At 39.1% G+C, this 21,742-nt stretch overlaps 1 protein-coding gene across 1 annotated transcript in view; it reads left to right on the top strand.

Moving 5' to 3' along the window:
* The first annotated feature begins 1,985 nt into the window (after window positions 1-1,985).
* LOC115470114 (protein FRA10AC1) overlaps window positions 1,986-21,742 on the top strand; it is a 103,564-nt gene continuing 83,807 nt past the window's right edge. The window contains exons 1-2 of the mRNA XM_030203040.1: window positions 1,986-2,048; window positions 12,829-12,908. Of these exons, the coding sequence (XP_030058900.1) occupies window positions 2,031-2,048; window positions 12,829-12,908 (98 nt within the window). The 5' untranslated portion in view covers window positions 1,986-2,030. The remainder of the gene's footprint in view (window positions 2,049-12,828; window positions 12,909-21,742) is intronic.

The raw sequence follows: 21,742 nt of genomic DNA, 5'->3' as shown, positions 1-21,742 counted from the left end.
GAGGGATCTTGGGGTGATAGTATCTGAGGATCTGAAGGTGACAAAACAGTGTGAAAAGGTGGTGGCCATAGCCAAAAGGATGCTAGGCTGTATAGAGAGGTGTAACCAGCAGGAAGTGTTGATGCTCCTGTACAAGTCGTTGGTGAGTATTGTGTTCAGTTTTGGAGGCCATATCTTGCTAAGGATGTAAAAAGACTTGAAGCAGTTCAAATAAAAGCTACAAAAATGGTATGGGATTTGCGTTGCAATAAGTATGAGGAGAGACTAACTGACCTGAACATGTATACCCTGGAGAAAAGGAGAAACAGGGGTGATATGATACACACGTTCAAATATTTGAAAGGTATTAATCTGAAATAAACCTTTTCTGGAGACGGGAAGGCAGTAGAACTGAGTGGAGGAGTGGCCTAGTGGTTAGGGTGGTGGACTTTGGTCCTGGGGAACTGAGTTCAATTCCCACTTCAGGCACAGCCAGCTCCTTGTGACTCTGGGCAGGTCACTTAACCCTCCATTGCCCCATGTAAGCCTCATTGAGCCTGCCATGAGTGGGAAAGCGGGGTACAAATGTAACAAAAAACTCCCCCAAAAACTAGAGGACATGAATTGAGTTGAAGGTGGGCAGACTCAGGAAAAATATCAGGAAGTATTTTTTACAGAGATAATGGTGGATACTTGGAATGCCCTCTCGTGGGAGGTGTTGGAGATGAAAACGGTAACAGAATTCAAAAATGCATGGGATAAACAGAAAGGAATCCTGTTCAGAAGGAATGGATCCTCAGAAGCTTAGCAGAGATTGGGTGACAACACTGGTAATTGGGAAGCAAAGCTAGTGCTGGGCAGACTTCTACGATCTGTGCCCTGAAAATGACAAGGACAAATCAAGGTATTCATATAAAGTAGCACATATGAGTTTATCTTGTTGGGCAGACTGGATGGACCATACAGGTCTTTATCTGCCATCATCTACTATATTACTATGAATATTCCATCACTGCTTCATTATTGCTACCAAGTATTACATATTTAGGGCATATGCATGTAGACCTTACATGCACATGGAAATGCTTGTTATAAACTGTGTTGTTTATGACTTTGTTTTGAAATGCTTTGGTTCCTATTGATCTATACATCTGTTGTGTCATTTTGTCAGGTGGAAACAGTCAGGTGGGCTTATTAGTGTGTGTGGGGGGGGGTGGGGGGAGATGGGAAAAGAACAAAATATATGAAAACCAATGGACTGCATTAGGGGCTTTTAGCCCAATTATGTTTAAACAACAGAGATCTGCACTGCATCAAACAAAATATTTATTTTTATTTTGAATTATAAAACCACTTGCTCCTGAAACATGTTCAAAACAGAATAATCCATTTGTGTTCTACAGGTAAACTTCTACAGAACAGATAAAGATGTGATTCTATGTGCCCTGCCCTAAATTAAAAAGCAGTTCAATAAGTAAAAAAAAAACCATAAATCTTTCGCCCTCCACCTTTTAAGGTACTGCCTACCCAACTGAAACAGCTTTAGACTTGTTACAGATGGACCACACAGTATAGGCAGTCCCTTATTTCTAATAATTTTTTGTTATTGCTTTCAATAGCGTTTGCTATTGTTTTGGGTGTACTAAAACCCGTGCAAGCTCCGCCTACTGGCTTCAGCTCTTACAGTGGACTAGATAAGCTCACTTCGTCTTCTGTCTATTAGACCTCCTTTGTAGCAAAGCAATACCTCCTGCGACGCGAGGAAAACCGGAAGAAGCAAACAACCCCCACAAAACCCTTCGTCCCCACTTTTATCTCTTTTTCTCTCTCAAACCCGCCCCCCGACCCAGTTCGAGCACTGATTCCTCAATTTCAGACTTCCTGTACCCGCGTCCCACCTTTGTCTTTGAGAACGCCCCGCCCTCTGCCTAAGCAACTTCCTGTTTCCGGTAGGGCGGAACGCGGCCGAGCCTAGGGAGAGAGGACAGTAGTGTCAGAGGGGGCGGGGTTTCGGAGAAGGAAAACAGTGGGCGACTGACTTCAGGGCAGGCATGACTCTGAGTTTAAAGGTAGGAATGGTGGAGGGAGGGAGTTGGAGAGACAGGTGCCAGATCGCGGACAAGGAGAGACGTGCTCTTAGGGGAGTGCAGCAGAGATAGAGGAAAAGATGGCAGGTCATGGGTAGAAGAGGAGGGCCCGGTTCCTTGATGCATGTGAACAGAAAAGAGGGCGGTCGAAACAATGAGACTGCATGAACCTATCAAAGAGGTTTAATAAACAGGAGTGGATAAAGTGAGCCTATGCCTATCTAGTCCACTGTAAGCAACAAGGAAGCGAATTAGGACAGTCTCTGTTTCCCCTTCTTAGTGCAGCCGTCATCTCTGTTCACTCAAATCAAAGCAAGCAAACCTATGAGCTGCTGCATCCACATTGTCGGTTTTTTTTTATACTGTTGATCCATCTGTAACAAGTCTAAAGCTGTTCAATTAGATAGGCAGTGCCTTAAAAGGTGGAGGACAAAAGTTTTTTTTTTTTTACTTATTGGACAGCTTTTTAATTTATTTGAAAGCTTCCCATATGTAGATATAAATATCATGAAATAACAATTGAATATCATGAAAACAGCTTTAAAATTATTATAGCTGGTAGAAACAGCAATTTTAAACTCTGTATTTTGTTTAATTTTTCTACACTAAAAACTGAATATACTAGGCCAAATTTCAATGAGGATATCCTGTTTCCTGATGGGTTCATCTTAAATGTTGTTGTAAATCTGCCTTGGGAAGCCTGGTGTTATAAAGATGATGGGATATATTGAAATTAAATGGAAGTAGAATTAAACTCTCCTTTCATTGGGGCACATGGAATCATATCTTCATCTGTTTTGTAGAAGTTTACCTTTTAGATACACAAATGGATTATTCTGTCACTTGTGCATGTTTCAGGGACAAGTGGTTTATAAGTCAAAATAATAAAAACATTTTCTATCAACAGATCTCTCATTTGTTGAAACATAACTAAACTAATGCAGTCCATTGGTTTTCTTATATTTTGTTCTTGTGATGACTCATACTGTGGCAAAACTGAAAACCCTTTATCTCTTCTATCTGGTCAATAATAAAAGGAGCTCATTTTGAACACTATCCACCCTAAAAAGTTGTTTTGTGGCTGTACGTGAGGAATTCTGATATTTCATGTGTGTTTGTGTTCCTACTCATGCATTCAAAATTTATAATCCTTTCAAGAAATCTAATTAATTGTTTAACTTATTCTTGGAACATAACCACAAAAGCATGGTATGGTTGCATGTTCAATATGGTAATACTAGAGCCCAGATAAGGAACAAATTATTTTGAGTTAGTCATCACTAGACCAAACTTGCGTTCCTTGTGTCATCACCATCCAGTTGGATAGGTAGTGCTTTAAAAGGTGGAGGATAAAGGATTTTTAAAAAAAAATTTACATTTATATTCCAAGCAAACTCGGGTTCAACGTGGCTTATATTTGCAAATACAATGAGACAGAATAATAGAATTCAGTAAAATCATGTGAGACAGTTGATGGATATGTCTGAAACGTTTAACAAAGATGAGCTACAGTGGGGGAAATAAGTATTTGATCCCTTGCTGATTTTGTAAGTTTGCCCACTGACAAAGACATGAGCAGCCCATAATTGAAGGGTAGGTTATTGGTAACAGTGAGAGATAGCACATCACAAATTAAATCCGGAAAATCACATTGTGGAAAGTATATGAATTTATTTGCATTCTGCAGAGGGAAATAAGTATTTGATCCCACACCAACCAGTAAGAGATCTGGCCCCTACAGACCAGGTAGATGCTCCAAATCAACTCGTTACCTGCATGACAGACAGCTGTCGGCAATGGTCACCTGTATGAAAGACACCTGTCCACAGACTCAGTGAATCAGTCAGACTCTAACCTCTACAAAATGGCCAAGAGCAAGGAGCTGTCTAAGGATGTCAGGGACAAGATCATACACCTGCACAAGGCTGGAATGGGCTACAAAACCATCAGTAAGACGCTGGGCGAGAAGGAGACAACTGTTGGTGCCATAGTAAGAAAATGGAAGAAGTACAAAATGACTGTCAATCGACAAAGATCTGGGGCTCCACGCAAAATCTCACCTCGTGGGGTATCCTTGATCATGAGGAAGGTTAGAAATCAGCCTACAACTACAAGGGGGGAACTTGTCAATGATCTCAAGGCAGCTGGGACCACTGTCACCACGAAAACCATTGGTAACACATTACGACATAACGGATTGCAATCCTGCAGTGCCCGCAAGGTCCCCCTGCTCCGGAAGGCACATGTGACGGCCCGTCTGAAGTTTGCCAGTGAACACCTGGATGATGCCGAGAGTGATTGGGAGAAGGTGCTGTGGTCAGATGAGACAAAAATTGAGCTCTTTGGCATGAACTCAACTCACCGTGTTTGGAGGAAGAGAAATGCTGCCTATGACCCAAAGAACACCGTCCCTACTGTCAAGCATGGAGGTGGAAATGTTATGTTTTGGGGGTGTTTCTCTGCTAAGGGCACAGGACTACTTCACCGCATCAATGGGAGAATGGATGGGGCCATGTACCGTACAATTCTGAGTGACAACCTCCTTCCCTCCGCCAGGGCCATTAAAAATGGGTCGTGGCTGGGTCTTCCAGCACGACAATGACCCAAAACATACAGCCAAGGCAACAAAGGAGTGGCTCAGGAAGAAGCACATTAGGGTCATGGAGTGGCCTAGCCAGTCACCAGACCTTAATCCCATTGAAAACTTATGGAGGGAGCTGAAGCTGCGAGTTGCCAAGCGACAGCCCAGAACTCTTAATGATTTAGAGATGATCTGCAAAGAGGAGTGGACCAAATTCCTCCTGACATGTGTGCAAACCTCATCATCAACTACAGAAGACGTCTGACCGCTGTGCTTGCCAACAAGGGTTTTGCCACCAAGTATTAGGTCTTGTTTGCCAGAGGGATTAAATACTTATTTCCCTCTGCAGAATGCAAATAAATTCATATACTTTCCACAATGTGATTTTCCGGATTTAATTTGTGATGTGCTATCTCTCACTGTTACCAATAACCTACCCTTCAATTATGGGCTGCTCATGTCTTTGTCAGTGGGCAAACTTACAAAATCAGCAAGGGATCAAATACTTATTTCCCCCACTGTATATACCATATATACCCAACTGGGCATTTAAAAGTCTGTTCTTTTAATGATGCTGCATGTTCAGAAATCATAGCCATAAGTATAGGCAGTTATTCAAACATCACATGCACACACCAGAGCAGGTATCCATATACACATTGCAAAAGTAAATAACGTCTACAGAGTACATCCAAAACTTAATTTTTAATTCCTTATTTCAATCTTCCAAAATTCTAGACAGTAGATGTACAGATCAGTAGGACCCAAAACAGTCCAAAAAAAGATAAAGTCAGAAACAACACAGTTTATACATAATTGTTCATCCACCCTTAGGATTCATCTTTCGGTTTAAAAAGCAATGCCATGTGCATGTAAGGTCTGGATAAACAAATTAAAACAATCAAAGTTTAAAGCAGTTGCCCATAATATGTAATACTTGGTAGCATTAATAAAACACTGATGGAATATTCACATAGCAGGCAGCCAACACATTTATTTTCCACTGAACATAAGTACATAAGTATTGCCATACTGGGACACACCAAAGGTCCATCAAGCCCAGCATCCTGTTTCCAACAGTGGCTAATCCAGGTCATAAATACCTGGCAAGATCCCAAAAAAGTACAAAACGTTTTATACTGTTTATCCCAAAAATAATGGATTTTCCCCAAGTCCAATTTAATATTGGTCTATGGACTTTTCCTTTAGGAAGCCATCCAAACCTTTTAAACCTCTGCTAAGCTAACTGCTTTTACCACATTTTCTGGCAACAAATTCCAGAGTTGAATTACACGTTGAGTGAAGAAAAATTTTCTCTGATTCGTTTTAAATGTACTACTTCGTAGCTTCATCACATGCCCTCTAATCCTAGTATTTTTGGAAAGTGTAAACAGACGCTTCACGTCTACCCGTTCAACTCCACTCATTACTTTATAGACCTCTATCATATCTCCCCTCAGCTGTCTTTTCTTCAAGCTGAAGAGCCCTAGCCGGTTCAGCCTTACCTCATAGGGAAGTTGTCCCATTCCCTTTATCATTTTTATCGTCCTTCTTGGCACCTTTTCTACTACTACTACTACTACTTAACATTTCTATAGCACTACAAGGCATATGCAGCACTGCACACCATACACAAAAAGACAGTCCCTGATCAAAGAGCTTACAATCTAGATAAGACAGGAGACAGACAGAACAATTAAGGGTAGGGGAATAAAGAGGTGAGGATAAAGGATAGGGCAAGTGAGCAGTGGTTAGGAGTCAAAAGCAGTGGTAAAGAGGTGGGCTTTGGTCTTGAAAACGGCCAAAGAGGGGGCTAGACGTACAGGCTCGGGAAGTTTATTCCAGGCGTGAGGTGCAGCAAGATAAACGGAACAGAGTCTGGAATTAGCAGTAGAGGAGAAGGGAACAGATAAGAGAGATTTATCAACAGAACAGAGTACCCGAGAGGGGGCATAGGGAGAGACAAGAGTGGAGAGGTACGGGGGAGCGGTAGAGAGAAAGCACTTATAAGTCAATAAGAGAAGTTTGAATTGAATGCGGAAACGGATAGGGAGCCAGTGAAGTGACTTAAGGAGAGGGCTAATGTGAGCATAGCGACTTTGGCGGAAAATGAGTTTGCAGCAGAGTTTTGGACTGATTGAAGAGGAGAGAGATGGCTAAGAGGGAGGCTGGTAAGAAGCAGGTTACAATAATCAAGACGAGAGGTGATAAGAGTGTGGATAAGGGTTCTGGTAGAGTGCTCAGAGATGAAGGGGTGGATTTTGCTGATGTTATAGAGAAAAAAACGACAGGTTTTGGCAATCTGCTGAATGTGAGCAGAGAAGGAGAGAGAGGAGTCAAAAGATGACCCCAAGGTTACGAGCAGATGAGACAGGGAGAATGAGAGTGCCATCCACAGAAATAGAGAAAGGGGAGAGAGGAGAGATGTGGTGACCAGAATTGAACACAATATTCGTGGTGCGGTCGCACCATGGAGCAATACAAAGGCATTCTAACATCCTCATTTTTGTTTTCCATTCCTTTCCTAATAATACCTAACATTCTATTTGCTTTCATAGCCACCGCAGCACACTGAGCAGAAGGTTTCAATGTATCAACAACGACACCTAGATCCCTTTCTTGGTCTGTGACTCCTAACGTGGAACCTTGCATTACATAGCTATAATTCAGTTTCCTCTTTCCCACATGCACTTTGCACTTGCTCACATTAAACGTCATCTGCCATTTAGACGCCCGGTCTCCCAGTTTCTTAAGGGCTTCTTGTAATTTTTCACAATCCTCTCACGATTTAACAACTTTGAATAACTTTGTGTCATCAGCAAATTTAATTACCTCACTAGTTACTCCCATCTCTAGGTCATTTATCAATATGTTAATTAACTTTGTATGAACTTGGCAGCTAATAGTGTGCTGAACTGGACAATGTTGGCACATTTTAGAGTGACTCTGGACAAAACTTCTGCATGAAGGAAGCTCTTCCCTCATTATTCAATACCGTTCTGTGAAATAGTAGTACTAAAAAAAAAGCAAGTGCATTTTTATAATATACCACTGCATGCCAGAAAACATAAGGAGCAGGTTCCCACATATCTTTTTCTTTTGATGTACCTAGAGGAAAAAGAGATGTTAAATGTTCCTAGGTTTCAACCTAATTAATGTTAATAAACCCCAAAGAACTTTGTACTTATAAATAGTAATTGTTGAGCACCTAATTCTCAAAATGTGTATGTTTTGGTGGCCCTTTATGGTTAAAACATCTCTGCATAAGTACAGGCAGTCCTTATAACGAGCCCCTCCAAATGATACAATAATTACGATTTAGAACTAATTACCATTCTGATTTAACCGATACTTCCTCTGTGTATATCTATATTCTGCACAAGCTGGCATGTTTGAAAATATAAGTTAGATCAAACAAAAATGCTATCAGTAATAAAAGGACAACAATGTGGATTCTGGGGTTTATAGGTTTGTTTGCTTTGTTTTGGGCGTATGGGAATGATGGCTGTTCATGAGAGAGGGAAACAGAGATTTACCTAATTGGCTTCAGATTTCTGGCATCATGCCATCTCCTGTCTCAATCTAACCTCCTTGAGTCGAATGTGCGTGACTTGGTATCTCTGTACTGGCCCACCCGTGAACTGTAGGATTTGAAGCAATCTTAACTCTGCCATGCCTGTAGGATGAACAGAGTATAGCAGGTACATGTCGAAGATCACCCCCAAATTAATAAAAGCTGCTATCAGCCATCTGCAGATATTACAAAGTACAATCCGAATAGGGTAAGGAGATATTTGACATGAATGTAAATACCCCACTAACACAAATTCACATATTATTTCTTCAGGCCCTATTTTATGCAGTGCGACTTATTTACTAATAATGTAACTTATTAGCAGTAGTACATATAGCTCAGTTTAGGGACGCTTTTACTAAGTGCACTAAGAAGAAGTGTGTAAATTAGTGTCCTGTTAGTGTGCTGGCAAGAAATTCACCCAAGGCTGTGTACAGCAAGTATAATCCAGACATAGGCAATCAACAAAGCAATCAAATATTCAAGTATTGGTATACATTATAGCATAAGTTTGCTGCTTAACGTGTCAACACAGTACACATTAAAATATCTTAATATACAGCAAAAGGAACAAGCAGAGGTGGTATTTATAGACTTAAGATAAAATAACAGGAGTTTAGATAGATAAAGGTGTCTAACTTGAGAAAAACTGCACATACAGTCAGAAAAGGAGCATACAACATATTTCGGCAGAAATACGAATGATACGCAAGTCTTGCTGCAGTATGGCAGCCAGTTTTAGTCCTTGTGTTTGAGACTAGCTGGTTAGTTGCCTGTTCTATTGAAAGGCTGAGAGAAGAGCCAGGCTTCCACCTGCTTCCTGAAATAGAAATAGACTTCACATAAAGCAATACTTTTTGGGAATATGTTTGAGAGTGTAGAGGTTACTTTGTGGTTAGGGATCGTTCTTGGAGGAGCATAGAAGGAGATCCTGTTCTTCAGGTGCTCTGGCCTGTTTTCTTTAAGGATCTTAAAGACTATTTATTTGTTACATTTATACCCGTGTAAAAGGAAGTGGGTAGTGGACCAATGACTCCAGGGAAACGGGATACAAGTCTACAAGGATATCACTTTATTCAATGACTCGACACAGTACTGTGTTTCGGCCACAGGCCTGCCTCAGGAGTCTTAAATGATCCCTGGTGTTCGCAATGAGTCTTGAAGTTGATTGGTCTTGAAAAAGACCTTTGTAAACCTGCTGTTTACAAACCTGCGTTGCTATGTGATATATACAACCTGTATAGGACAAAAAAATATATATATATCACATAGCAACGCTAAGACACAGCAGGTTTACAAAGTACTGTGTCGAGGCATTGAATAAAGTGATATCCTTGTAGACTTGTATCCCGTTTCCCTGGAGTCATTGGTCCACTACCCACTTCCTTTTACACTGTTATATCCTCGTGGGAGTTAGTGTTCATCCACCTTGGTGGATTGCTCTCTCTCCTTACATTTATACCCCACATTTTCCCACCTATTTGCAGGCTCAGTTTGGCTTACAAGGTATCGTAAAGGCGTTTGCCATTACGGCTGATAACAAATACAAGATTGTGTAGTGGTTGCATGAGGTAGAAGTGAATCAGGAGACATGGAGTCGGGGGGAAGGGGATAGTGAGTTGTCCAGTATGGTCTTTGGTTGTGTTGTGTTGCTTGGTGTGGGGATTTATGTTGGATCGGCGGGATAAGCTTTTTTGAAGAGGTGGGTTTTTAATGATTTCCTGAAGTTTAGGTGGTCTTGTATTGTTTTCGCTGCATACGGGAGTCCATTCCATAGTTGTGCACTTAACATACTCCGTTCTGCAATGGCAGAAGGAAGTTTCTTACTATGTTGCTTGTTAAAATACTATCAGGTTTTATCATTATCATGTTACCCAGAATCCTCTATTATACTAAATTTATACTTTCTCATGTATTTTCACTATTCATGATGTATTGTAAGCCACATTGAGCCTGCAAAGAGGTGGGAAAATGTGGGATACAAATGCAACAAATAAATAAATAAATAATAAGTAGGAGACGTTAGATGCATGAGTTGTTTTGTATTTTAGCCCTTTACAGTTTGAGTAATGTAGGTTTAGGTATGATCGTGCTGATCTGAGTCTGTTTCTAGTTGGTAGATCAATGAGGTCTGTCATGTATCCTGGGACTATGCCGTAAATGATTTTATGGACTAAAGTGCAGATTTTGAAGATCCGTTCTTTGATTGGGAGCCAGTGCAGCTTTTCTCGAAGGGGTTTAGCGCTTTCGAATCATGTTTTACCATATATCAGTCTGGCTGCTGTGTTTTGGGCGGTCTGGAGTTTTTTTGTGAGTTGTTCTTTGCATCCAGCATAGATTCCGTTGCAGTAGTCTGCGTGACTTAGGACCATTGATTGTATTAGTTTACGAAAGGTATCCCTCGGGAAGAAAGGTTTTATTCATTTGAGTTTCCACATTGAGTAGAACATTTTCTTTATTACGGTTTTTACTTGGCTCTCGAGAGTGAGGTTGCGGTTGATGGTTACTCCAAGTATTTTTATTTATTATAGTAATAGCTAGTGAAATTTTTATAAAAATGGTGTTTTATTGCTTTCAGTCTTCTTTCATTCATTTAGTAGCATACTGCAGAGCTGCTGAGGGGTCCTGATTTTTGAGAGGGAGAATTTTTAGTACACGCCCCCAGCCCCTCTCCATTTTGCCTTGATTTCACCTACTCTACCTCATGGCTCCACCCTCTGGCACACCTCAAAATCACAGCCATTCCAGAAAATATTTTATTTACACCAGTAATGACAAGGATGGGTAAGAGGGAGTGTTTCAGTTCACTCTATTACAGCCCTATCCAGCATCTGTTCCCCCCCCCCAGAGGCAAAACCATGAGGGGGCCTCGATTCCCATTGCTGGAGGAGATGCCCAAGACCCACTAGCTGAAGAGGTCCATTGAATGAGCTCCCTACAGTGCTATTTGAGCAGTGCAGCTCCTCTCTTTCCCTGCCCTTCCATTTCTCCCCTCTTTTTCTCCTTACCCTTCCATCCAGCATCTTCCCTCTTTCTGTCCCTGTCCTTTCAGCGTCTTCCCTTTCTCTCCCTCTCCTTCCATCCATTATCTCTCCTCTTTCTCTCTCCATTCTTCCAGCTGGGGTCGCCCCCTTCCTCCCCATCTTTCTACCCAGCATCTTCTTTCTCTCCAGCCCTTTTCCATCTGTGTCCCCTCTTTCCACATCTTTCCACTCATCTCCCTCTTTCTCTCTACCCCTCTTCCATCCAGCGTCCCCACTCTTTTTCCTCCCCTCTCTTCATTCAGCATCTCCTGCCTCTCTCTCCACACCCCTCCCTTCCCTCTTACATGGCATCTTCTGTTTCCTGGACACTGCTACGTTTCCCGATGAGCGCAGCAGTGGCCATAGGAAACCAACAAATAACAAACGCGGGGCAGCAGCCTTCAGGCATGCGCTGTTGGCTCTGCCATTCCTCTGCCCTGGAACAGGAAGTTGATGTCACCGGGGGCAGGGGAACTGCAGAGCTGACAGCGCATGCCTGAAGGCTGCAGCCCCATGCTTGCTTTTTTGCCACTGCTGCTGCTCATTGGGAGAATCAGCAGTGCCAGTGTCTCAGTGATGAGCAGGAAAATTTCACGCTTTGGTGGGCATGTGAGAGATGACCCACCAAAGCAGGAGTATCCCACTCAATGCAGGAGACTTGGCAGGTCTGATACTGAATCAATTGAAGCTGGTGCAAACTCTTTGAAGTCACATCCAGTGCAGAGTGCATTACTCTAATCTAGCCTTGGTTCATGGCTTGAACCTCTGTGACAAGCCTTGCCTTCTTGATGTACAGAGAGAGACAACATAGTTGTTGCAGGTTATAGAGTCAGCCCCTGGAGATTGCTTGGATTTGAGGGACCAGCGTATGTGTTGAGTCCAGCTGTACCCCAAGGTTCCTGACCTGTGGTTTAAGGGGGAGATTGTAGCTCCTGAAAGGGATTTTGGGATTCAATTTCTTTAAAAACACTCTCACCTTGGGTAGTACAGAAATTTAATAAATGACTTATTCACAACATGGAATAGTCATTCAATACATCAAATTCACGTTTGGAAAGGAGCAGCGGTAACAGGATTGCTCTTAGACGAAAGTCAGATAATATCCACTTAGGGCTGTGGAGTTTGGAGTGGGAAGCAATTTTGGATGGAGTCGGAGTTGGGAAATATGTAACGACTCCAACTCCAGCTTCAAAATAAAAACTTACATTATAGTAAATATATGGTAAAATTTATCATTTTATACTTATATTTTTTTTTGTCCTGCATCTAAAATACTGGTAAGTATAAGTTATGTTTACCAGTATTTTAGATCCAGAACAAAATAAATTAAAGCCTAATATCAGTAGGAGTTGGATTGAGACAGTAGAAAACTAGAGGAGTCGCAGTCAAAGGTTTGGTGTACTGACTCCACAGCCTTTTATCCACTATTGTTTTCTCAGATAAGTAGAACAATTTTGTAATACATCTCATTTTGGATATTGTAAAGTTTCCTGATTATCTGAGGCCTGATTTTACAGGAGCTTTCTGTCTTCTGTGCCTTTGTACCTCAGAGTTGCTGGCTGTTCATTTTATAATTTCTTACAGGTTAGGGACCTTGGTGGTTATGACTCTGACTTCAGTGATGATGAAGGTGATGGAGAGAAGTCAGACCACAAGAAAAAAAGGTAATTTTAGCTGCTTATCAATATGTTCTGGACTCTTGAATACAGATTTATAAAGAAATGAGATGTAAGAAATTAGTTCACTATTATATAATGTTATCTTTTTCTTTGTCATAAGCCTAATGATCTGTGTTGGACATATTTGATGGTGAAAGTGAAAAGTTCAACACAAGAGAGAAGCAAGTGGAAACAACGTTTCAAGAGATCAAACCAGGATCAGGGTTGAGATGCTCCAAAAAACTTTATTGAGGACCCAACACGGTCCGTGTTTCGGTTTTTATAAAAACCTTCATCAGGGGTCTAAAAGATAACAATCAATCATATATATTATTAAATAAAAACAAATTAAAAACAAATTAAATCAAATACATTACAACAAATATAGAAATGTAAAAATACACCACATATAACAAATATAATGTATAAATAAAAAAGAATTTTAAAAAAAATTTTCATTATGAATCAAATTCATTACTCGAAAGTGTTGACTGAATCCATATATATATTGTTATTATCAAATGGATGTCATAGGGAACAAATGGTAAATCAATTATAAGTAATTAATTTATGAGACAATTAGTAAATTGATTATATGTAATTAAACCAACATTATAAAACCGTTTCCAAAAAATATTATATATTAAAATAATTTGATATAAATATGACCCATAATATAGTGTATAAATTATGTATAACAGAAATGGTATCTATGAATGGAAGAACAAAAATTATATATAAATGTCATGAATTCAACAGAAGGCATTAATGTTATGTATTAAAGAAAAGACAATGATATGCTGAATAAGAAAAGGCAATAATATGCTAAATGAGAGATGAATAACAGGTAAATAACAAAAGGTTTACAGCAGATATTTTCTTAATGAGAAAAAGCAATGATATGCTAAATGAAAAATAAATAACAGGTGAGTAACAGAAGATTTACAGCAGATATCTTCTTAATGCATATATATTAAATAAAAAGGAAAGAAAAAATCATTTTGAACATACCAATCAGTAGTAGCACAGGAGATATACTGACAGACAAAGGAGCTTGTGAAAATGTAGTCTCTATAAAAAAGATTTAATAATTAAAGATCATAATCAATATTATAATAATATGTTGTATTAAAACGTTTAACGACCAAAATTTTGTTATGCTTAAAAGATAGCAAAAAAATTTTTATCATATTAAGTGAAAATATATAAATTCACCATCTATGAAATCATGAAGTAAAAGTTAAAAGGTTTTGAACATGTGTATCCAAATGTCGATAATTTTATCAACAAACGTAAAAAAACTTGAGAGGACAGAAAAGGTCTACACTTACACATTCCAACAAACCTAAAAGAGGACTATATGTCAAAACAAATTATATACTTCAAATTATACTAGCGCATAAGATATGTGTATATGTGCACATCCCTAACGAAAAGAGCACCGAAGGTCTTAGCAGAGAGAGCAACAACTAAGGAATATATACTCATGGTGTTGTATCAATCGGTCATCGTGTTTTGATAAAAAAAACCTTGTATATGACTTCAGTTTGGTAAGGAAATAAAAAACTAAATGCCAAGATCCACTCCATGCTAATATGTGAGATGTAGATAGATATATCAGTATGTACCTTACGTTTAAAGCCGCCCAAAGTTCTAACAGAAAAGACATATCGATAGTAAAGTTATCATGTAGTTAGAATGAAAGCCAGCTACATATACATCAGTGGTTCCGTGTCGGGTAAAGATGTTAAGCTAAATAAAATCAGAAAAGAAGAATACCTTACCTTGAATGAAGAAAAAATGTAGCCTCGTACCAATAGGTATAGTTTGAAATTGTATTGAAAAGGGCGCCAGAAAAGGCATTATTTAAATAACGATATGATGTAACGTGGAACCCGTGGATAGGGTATTTCAAATTTCAAAATAAGGATTGGCACATATACTAACTAATGAAAAACGGATGACTATTACATTAGACAATCATTGTAGGGGTAGGCGAATGAAATTGATGGAGGTGTAAAGTGATAAATTTGTCACATAATCATTTAAAAGATAATTAGATGAAAAGCTAAAAGAATACATAGAAATTAAAAAATTAATTGAGAAAACGGTTTTGAAGAGCTCAATAGGATAATAAATTAATAAATTAATATTTAGAAAATAACCAAAAATAAGGGATGATAGAATAATAACCAAATAATTAATCAAGTAATACTTAACGGATATTTTAAACAATACATATGTAAAGATGCCAAAATTTGTAAACGATATATCAACCAATTAGTAAGAAATGTCATAAGAAGTTAAACTGAGATAAGTACAGCTCTGAGGGACTCGACAGAAATTATGGGTACATATAGCAGCAGTGGTAAATGGTTAAAACCATGACGTAGTAACCAAGGTATTTAATTAATTTAAATGGTACTGGAATAGTAATTTAAACCAATAATTAACAAAAGAATAAGCCTATAAATTAGCTCCTTGGAATCAATATATAAAACGAAAAATCGTTAAAACAAATGTTAATTGAATATTCGTGATGACAGGCACATTAGTACCTATTTGTATAACATCAGATATCTTTCTCTATTGAAACAAAATGGGTTATAGGGCTATTAAAATCCTATAATGACAAAATAGTAAATAAAAATAGGTCTATCATCACAAAAAGACTGGAATATTCATTATAAGAAACATAGATCCAATCCAAGAATGAAAATAGTTTAATGCTTCTGCTAAAAAATATTTAAAAATGATTTGGTCATATATTACAATTGAATATATTGGATACACATGGACAGAGCTATCAATAAATTACTATCATGGGATAAAAATAAAAATAATGATAAAGAATAATGATAAAAAAATATAATAATAGTAAAAAGAGGTCCATCATCGCAAATAGAATTTCATTATAAGGAACATAAATCTAATCCAAAAAATGAAAATAAAAGTAAAAATAAAAAGTGGTTTTATGCTTCTAATACAAAATAATATTAAAATTTATATTTTGGATATATATATCGACAGAATAATCAATAAATTACTATAATGAAATATTAAGATTACTATTATGAAATATTAACAAAAGAAAACTAACATAAAAAATTGATACTAGTCGTAACGTAAACATATAAATAATATCAATAATATCAATAATATCAAAATGTATATATATATATATATATATATATATATATATATGAGAGTTAATAGCAGAAAATAGATCAGAATAATTGATGGATTAATGCAAAGATATTATCCAAGAAAGTGTAAATATTCAATTTCTTTATTAAGACCTTTTGGAGCTACACATTCAGCTTGATATATAGCACGTTGTTCTGCTCTTAATAATTTCTGGTCAATATCTCCACCACGGGGATTTTGTTTAATAAGCTGTAATACAAAGAATTTTAAATCATCAATGCTGTGTTCAGCATCGATCCAATGTTCAACTAATGGAGCTGATTTAACCTGCCTCCTGATGCAACTACGATGTTCGATTATCCGAGTTTTTATTTTCCTTTTAGTCTTACCAATATAGATCATGTTGCAAGGACATAGAATCATGTAAATCACATTATCAGAATTGCAATCACTATCGAATCTTAGTTCATATTTTTTACCTGTAGAGGGATGTATAAATGAATCTAACTGGAGGGAGTGGGCACAGACAGTACAAGAATTGCATGGCCTGTGTCCACCAAATTTACGAATAGAATTATCTCTAATCATTGGAAGGAAAGATGGAACTAAATGATTCCTTAAATTAGGGTTTCTAGAAAGCGCAAAAATTGGAACGACTTCTTTGAAACATGGATGGATCTGAATGATATGCCAGTGTTTTAAGATAATTTTTTTAAAAGAATGGCTTAAGGATGAAAATCTAAGAGCACAGACTAAATCTGGATTAGAAAAGGATTTAGCGCCAGTATTCAACAGTTCTTCTCTAGTTCTCAGACTGGCTTTTTTAAACCCTTCTGTGATACATTTATTCGGATACCCTCGTTGTCTAAATCTTTTCTTTAAATCTCTAGAATGTTTATAGTAATCATCTACATCAGCACATATTCTCTTAAGTCTTAAAAATTGACAAAATGGTAAATTATCCTTTAGTGCTCTATTATGGTAACTTGAGTAATGTAAATAGCAATTTTTATCTGTGGGTTTTCTGTATAATGAGGTGGTGAGCCAATGTCTGTCCTTTTTAACCTCAATGTCTAGAAAAGAAATACAGTCTTTATCAAATTGCATTTTAAATTTCAAATTTGAATCACATGTATTGATCCATTCATGGAATTGTTGCAATAAAGAACTATCACCTTTCCACAGTATAAAGATATCATCTATATATCTCTTATACATTTTAACTTGCTGTTTGTATGGATGATCTAATAGATATAAATCTTCAAATTTGGCCATATAAAGATTGGCTATATCGGGGGCCATAGATGCCCCCATAGCTGTGCCCTTAATTTGTAAATAAAAATTGCCATTAAAGTAAAAATAATTTTTTGTCAGGGCAAGAGTAGCTAAGGCTAAAATGAGCCTATTAGGAATCCGTATGTCAGTCTGCCTATCACGTAGGGTTTCTTCAATGACAATTAGTGCTTCCAACTGTGGTATGTTAGTGTACAATGATTCAACATCTAATGTAACTAATAATAAATTTTCTACATCACCATTATATTCTTCCAACATATTAATGAAATGAGATGAGTCGCGTACATATGATTTGATTTTGGGAATATATGGTCTAAGAAAATAATCTGTAAATATCGAAAGGGGTTCCAAAACTGAACTGTTTGCTGAAATGATAGGTCTACCTGGTGGATCAGTCATAGATTTATGTATCTTCGGTAGGATATAAATCGTTGGAATGACAGGATGCTCGGTAATCAAAAATTGTTTTTCTTTAAGTGTTAAAAAACCCATACTATGTGCATAGTCAACAGGTAAGGTAAGGTATTCTTCTTTTCTGATTTTATTTAGCTTAACATCTTTACCCGACACGGAACCACTGATGTATATGTAGCTGGCTTTCATTCTAACTACATGATAACTTTACTATCGATATGTCTTTTCTGTTAGAACTTTGGGCGGCTTTAAACGTAAGGTACATACTGATATATCTATCTACATCTCACATATTAGCATGGAGTGGATCTTGGCATTTAGTTTTTTATTTCCTTACCAAACTGAAGTCATATACAAGGTTTTTTTTTTATCAAAACACGATGACCGATTGATACAACACCATGAGTATATATTCCTTAGTTGTTGCTCTCTCTGCTAAGACCTTCGGTGCTCTTTTCGTTAGGGATGTGCACATATACACATATCTTATGCGCTAGTATAATTTGAAGTATATAATTTGTTTTGACATATAGTCCTCTTTTAGGTTTGTTGGAATGTGTAAGTGTAGACCTTTTCTGTCCTCTCAAGTTTTTTTACGTTTGTTGATAAAATTATCGACATTTGGATACACATGTTCAAAACCTTTTAACTTTTACTTCATGATTTCATAGATGGTGAATTTATATATTTTCACTTAATATGATAAAAATTTTTTTGCTATCTTTTAAGCATAACAAAATTTTGGTCGTTAAACGTTTTAATACAACATATTATTATAATATTGATTATGATCTTTAATTATTAAAATCTTTTTTATAGAGACTACATTTTCACAAGCTCCTTTGTCTGTCAGTATATCTCCTGTGCTACTACTGATTGGTATGTTCAAAATGATTTTTTCTTTCCTTTTTATTTAATATATATGCATTAAGAAGATATCTGCTGTAAATCTTCTGTTACTCACCTGTTATTTATTTTTCATTTAGCATATCATTGCTTTTTCTCATTAAGAAAATATCTGCTGTAAACCTTTTGTTATTTACCTGTTATTCATCTCTCATTTAGCATATTATTGCCTTTTCTTATTCAGCATATCATTGTCTTTTCTTTAATACATAACATTAATGCCTTCTGTTGAATTCATGACATTTATATATAATTTTTGTTCTTCCATTCATAGATACCATTTCTGTTATACATAATTTATACACTATATTATGGGTCATATTTATATCAAATTATTTTAATATATAATATTTTTGGAAACGGTTTTATAATGTTGGTTTAATTACATATAATCAATTTACTAATTGTCTCATAAATTAATTACTTATAATTGATTTACCATTTGTTCCCTATGACATCCATTTGATAATAACAATATATATATGGATTCAGTCAACACTTTCGAGTAATGAATTTGATTCATAATGAAAATTTTTTTTAAAATTCTTTTTTATTTATACATTATATTTGTTATATGTGGTGTATTTTTACATTTCTATATTTGTTGTAATGTATTTGATTTAATTTGTTTTTAATTTGTTTTTATTTAATAATATATATGATTGATTGTTATCTTTTAGACCCCTGATGAAGGTTTTTATAAAAACCGAAACACGGACCGTGTTGGGTCCTCAATAAAGTTTTTTGGAGCATCTCAACCCTGATCCTGGTTTGATCTCTTGAAACGTTGTTTCCACTTGCTTCTCTCTTGTGTTGAACTTCTGTGGAAACTTTTGGACCTTTCATTGCTACGGAAAGTGAAAAGTTTGCACATGTTATTGTCAAGACTTTCTGTTTATCAGTTATTTGAACCTGTGTGCAGTATTTTCTTTTAATGAATTTTAGGGCTCTACTGAAATATTCAATTCCATATCATCATGCTGATCAATCCATAGACTGGTGGGTTGTGTCCATCTACCAGCAGGTGGAGATAGAGAGCAATCCTTTTGCCTCCCTATATGTGGTCATGTGCTGCCAGAAACTCCTCAGTATGTTCTCTATCTCAGCAGGTGGTGGTCACACACAGCAGCAGCTCTGGCTAGGCCTCCAAGCCTAATTTTTAGGTTTTGTTGAGTGCCTGGGGTTGAGGGCTCTTCTTGAGCAAGTGCAAACCTGGTGGCGCCAGGTCCCTCCTTTTCTCCCCCCTCCCGCTGGCTCCGTTTAAAAAAAAAAAAAAAATTTTGGACGTCCTTAAGGGCGTTTATTTCGACGTTTATTTAAACGTTTATTGCAGCTACTCACTGGGACACCAGGTCGTTACAGCTCGGAGCGGAAAGCAGGTAATTTTACCTTTTTGTAGCGGGCATGGGGTTCCCCGATTGATCTCCACGTGGCTGATGGCGTCGGAGGGCGAGGGCGCAAAGAATCGCTCCCCGGACCGCGTGTGCGCGTCTAGCGGGGATGCGGGGGTTTTAAAGTCTGATTCGCACTTGTTGGGTGTCAGTTTGGAGGCCGGTCAGTGTCCCGGTTCTTCCTCCGGTGCGGCGGTTTTTCCCGCCATAAACGCCCATCCCCCGCTGCTCGCCTCCGCCATCTTGGCCGGCCACGCTGCTCGGACGGCTTCTTCTTGGGCCGCCCTTGAGGTGGGAGACGTTAATGCCATGGCCGCCCTTCATTTGGGCGACGGCAGAAAAGCGGCTAAAGTTAAGCGCCGTTCTTCCCGCGCGGCTCCTTCGCGGAGTGTCGCGCCGGACGCCATCTTGGATGCGCAGCATGTTTCTCCCCCGCTCTTGCGAGCGCCGGTTGAGGGTGCGTCTAGGGCTGTGGCCCAGGCTGCTGAAGTGCACAGTCTGGGGGGTTTCTCCCCCGAGTTTATTTTGCTGCTGCATCAGGCCTTCCTTATGCAAGACGCTGCCCCTGCTCCCTTGTCCGATAAAGGGATTGAGGCCCCCGGAAGTAAACGCCCTCGGGTGCATTTCCAGGCCTTAGAGGACTCTGTCTCCTCTGATGTAGATGAGGGCAGTGTATCTGAGTTCTCCCAACGGTCCTTTGGGGATTCCTTGGAGGAGACGGATTCCCGCTCGGATGGAGCGGATGACCCCTCTGCAGCGCGGATCTTTCGCTCAGAGGACTTGCCCAACCTGTTAATGCAGGCCATGAGCATTTTGAAGATTTCCTCTCCAGAGGACGTCTCTCCCTCAGCCCCTGTTGGCTCCGCCATTATGCTGGGGACGAAGCGCCCGCCTAGAACCTTCCACGTGCATGATGCCATGCGCACCTTGATTTCGGCTCAATGGGATGTCCCGGAAGCGAGCCTCAAAGTGGCTAGGGCTATGTCCCGCCTCTATCCTTTGCCTGAAAGTGAACGGGAGACCTTTCTTTGGCCTACCGTGGATTCTTTAATCACTGCGGTGACTAAGAAAACGGCGTTGCCGGTGGAAGGTGGCACGGCCCTAAAGGACGCCCAAGACAGAAGATTGGAGGCGGCCTTAAGGTCGTCCTTCGAGGTGGCTGCTTTAAGTTTCCAGGCCTCAGTTTGTGGCTCCTATGTGGCCAGGGCGTGCCTGACGATTGTGCAGCGGGCTTCCCCCTCGGATCCTTCCTTGAGGGCTGACTGGCCGGCCCTGGAATCGGGCCTGGCTTATTTGGCAGACTTACTGTATGATGTCTTGAGAGCCTCGGCTAAAGGTATGGCTCAGACAGTCTCTGTGCGGCGGTGGCTTTGGCTGAAGCATTGGTCTGCTGACCACGCATCTAAGTCCCGCCTGGCTAAGTTGCCTTTGGGGTCGAGCTGGACAAAATTGTGACCGATCTCGGCACGTCTAAGGGCAAGAGGTTACCAGAGGTCAGGGCTCGGGCCAGTGGTGCTCGCCCTGGTAACTCCAGAGGACGGTTTCAGGAAGCCCGTCGGTACCGCCCGGGCAAGTCGGGCTCCTCTGCCCCCTCTTCCTTCAAAAGGAACTTCTCCCCCAAGCAGCATTCCTTTCGCAGAGACCGCCGTCCCGGAGGTGCGCCCTCCGGTCCTCCCCCAGGGTCTC

This window comes from Microcaecilia unicolor, chromosome 5, assembly GCF_901765095.1.
Source record: "Microcaecilia unicolor chromosome 5, aMicUni1.1, whole genome shotgun sequence".
In the NCBI taxonomy this organism is placed as follows: Eukaryota; Metazoa; Chordata; class Amphibia; order Gymnophiona; family Siphonopidae; genus Microcaecilia; species Microcaecilia unicolor.
Note: the sequence above shows the minus strand (reverse complement) of the source record. Positions and strands in the feature narration are given on the sequence as shown.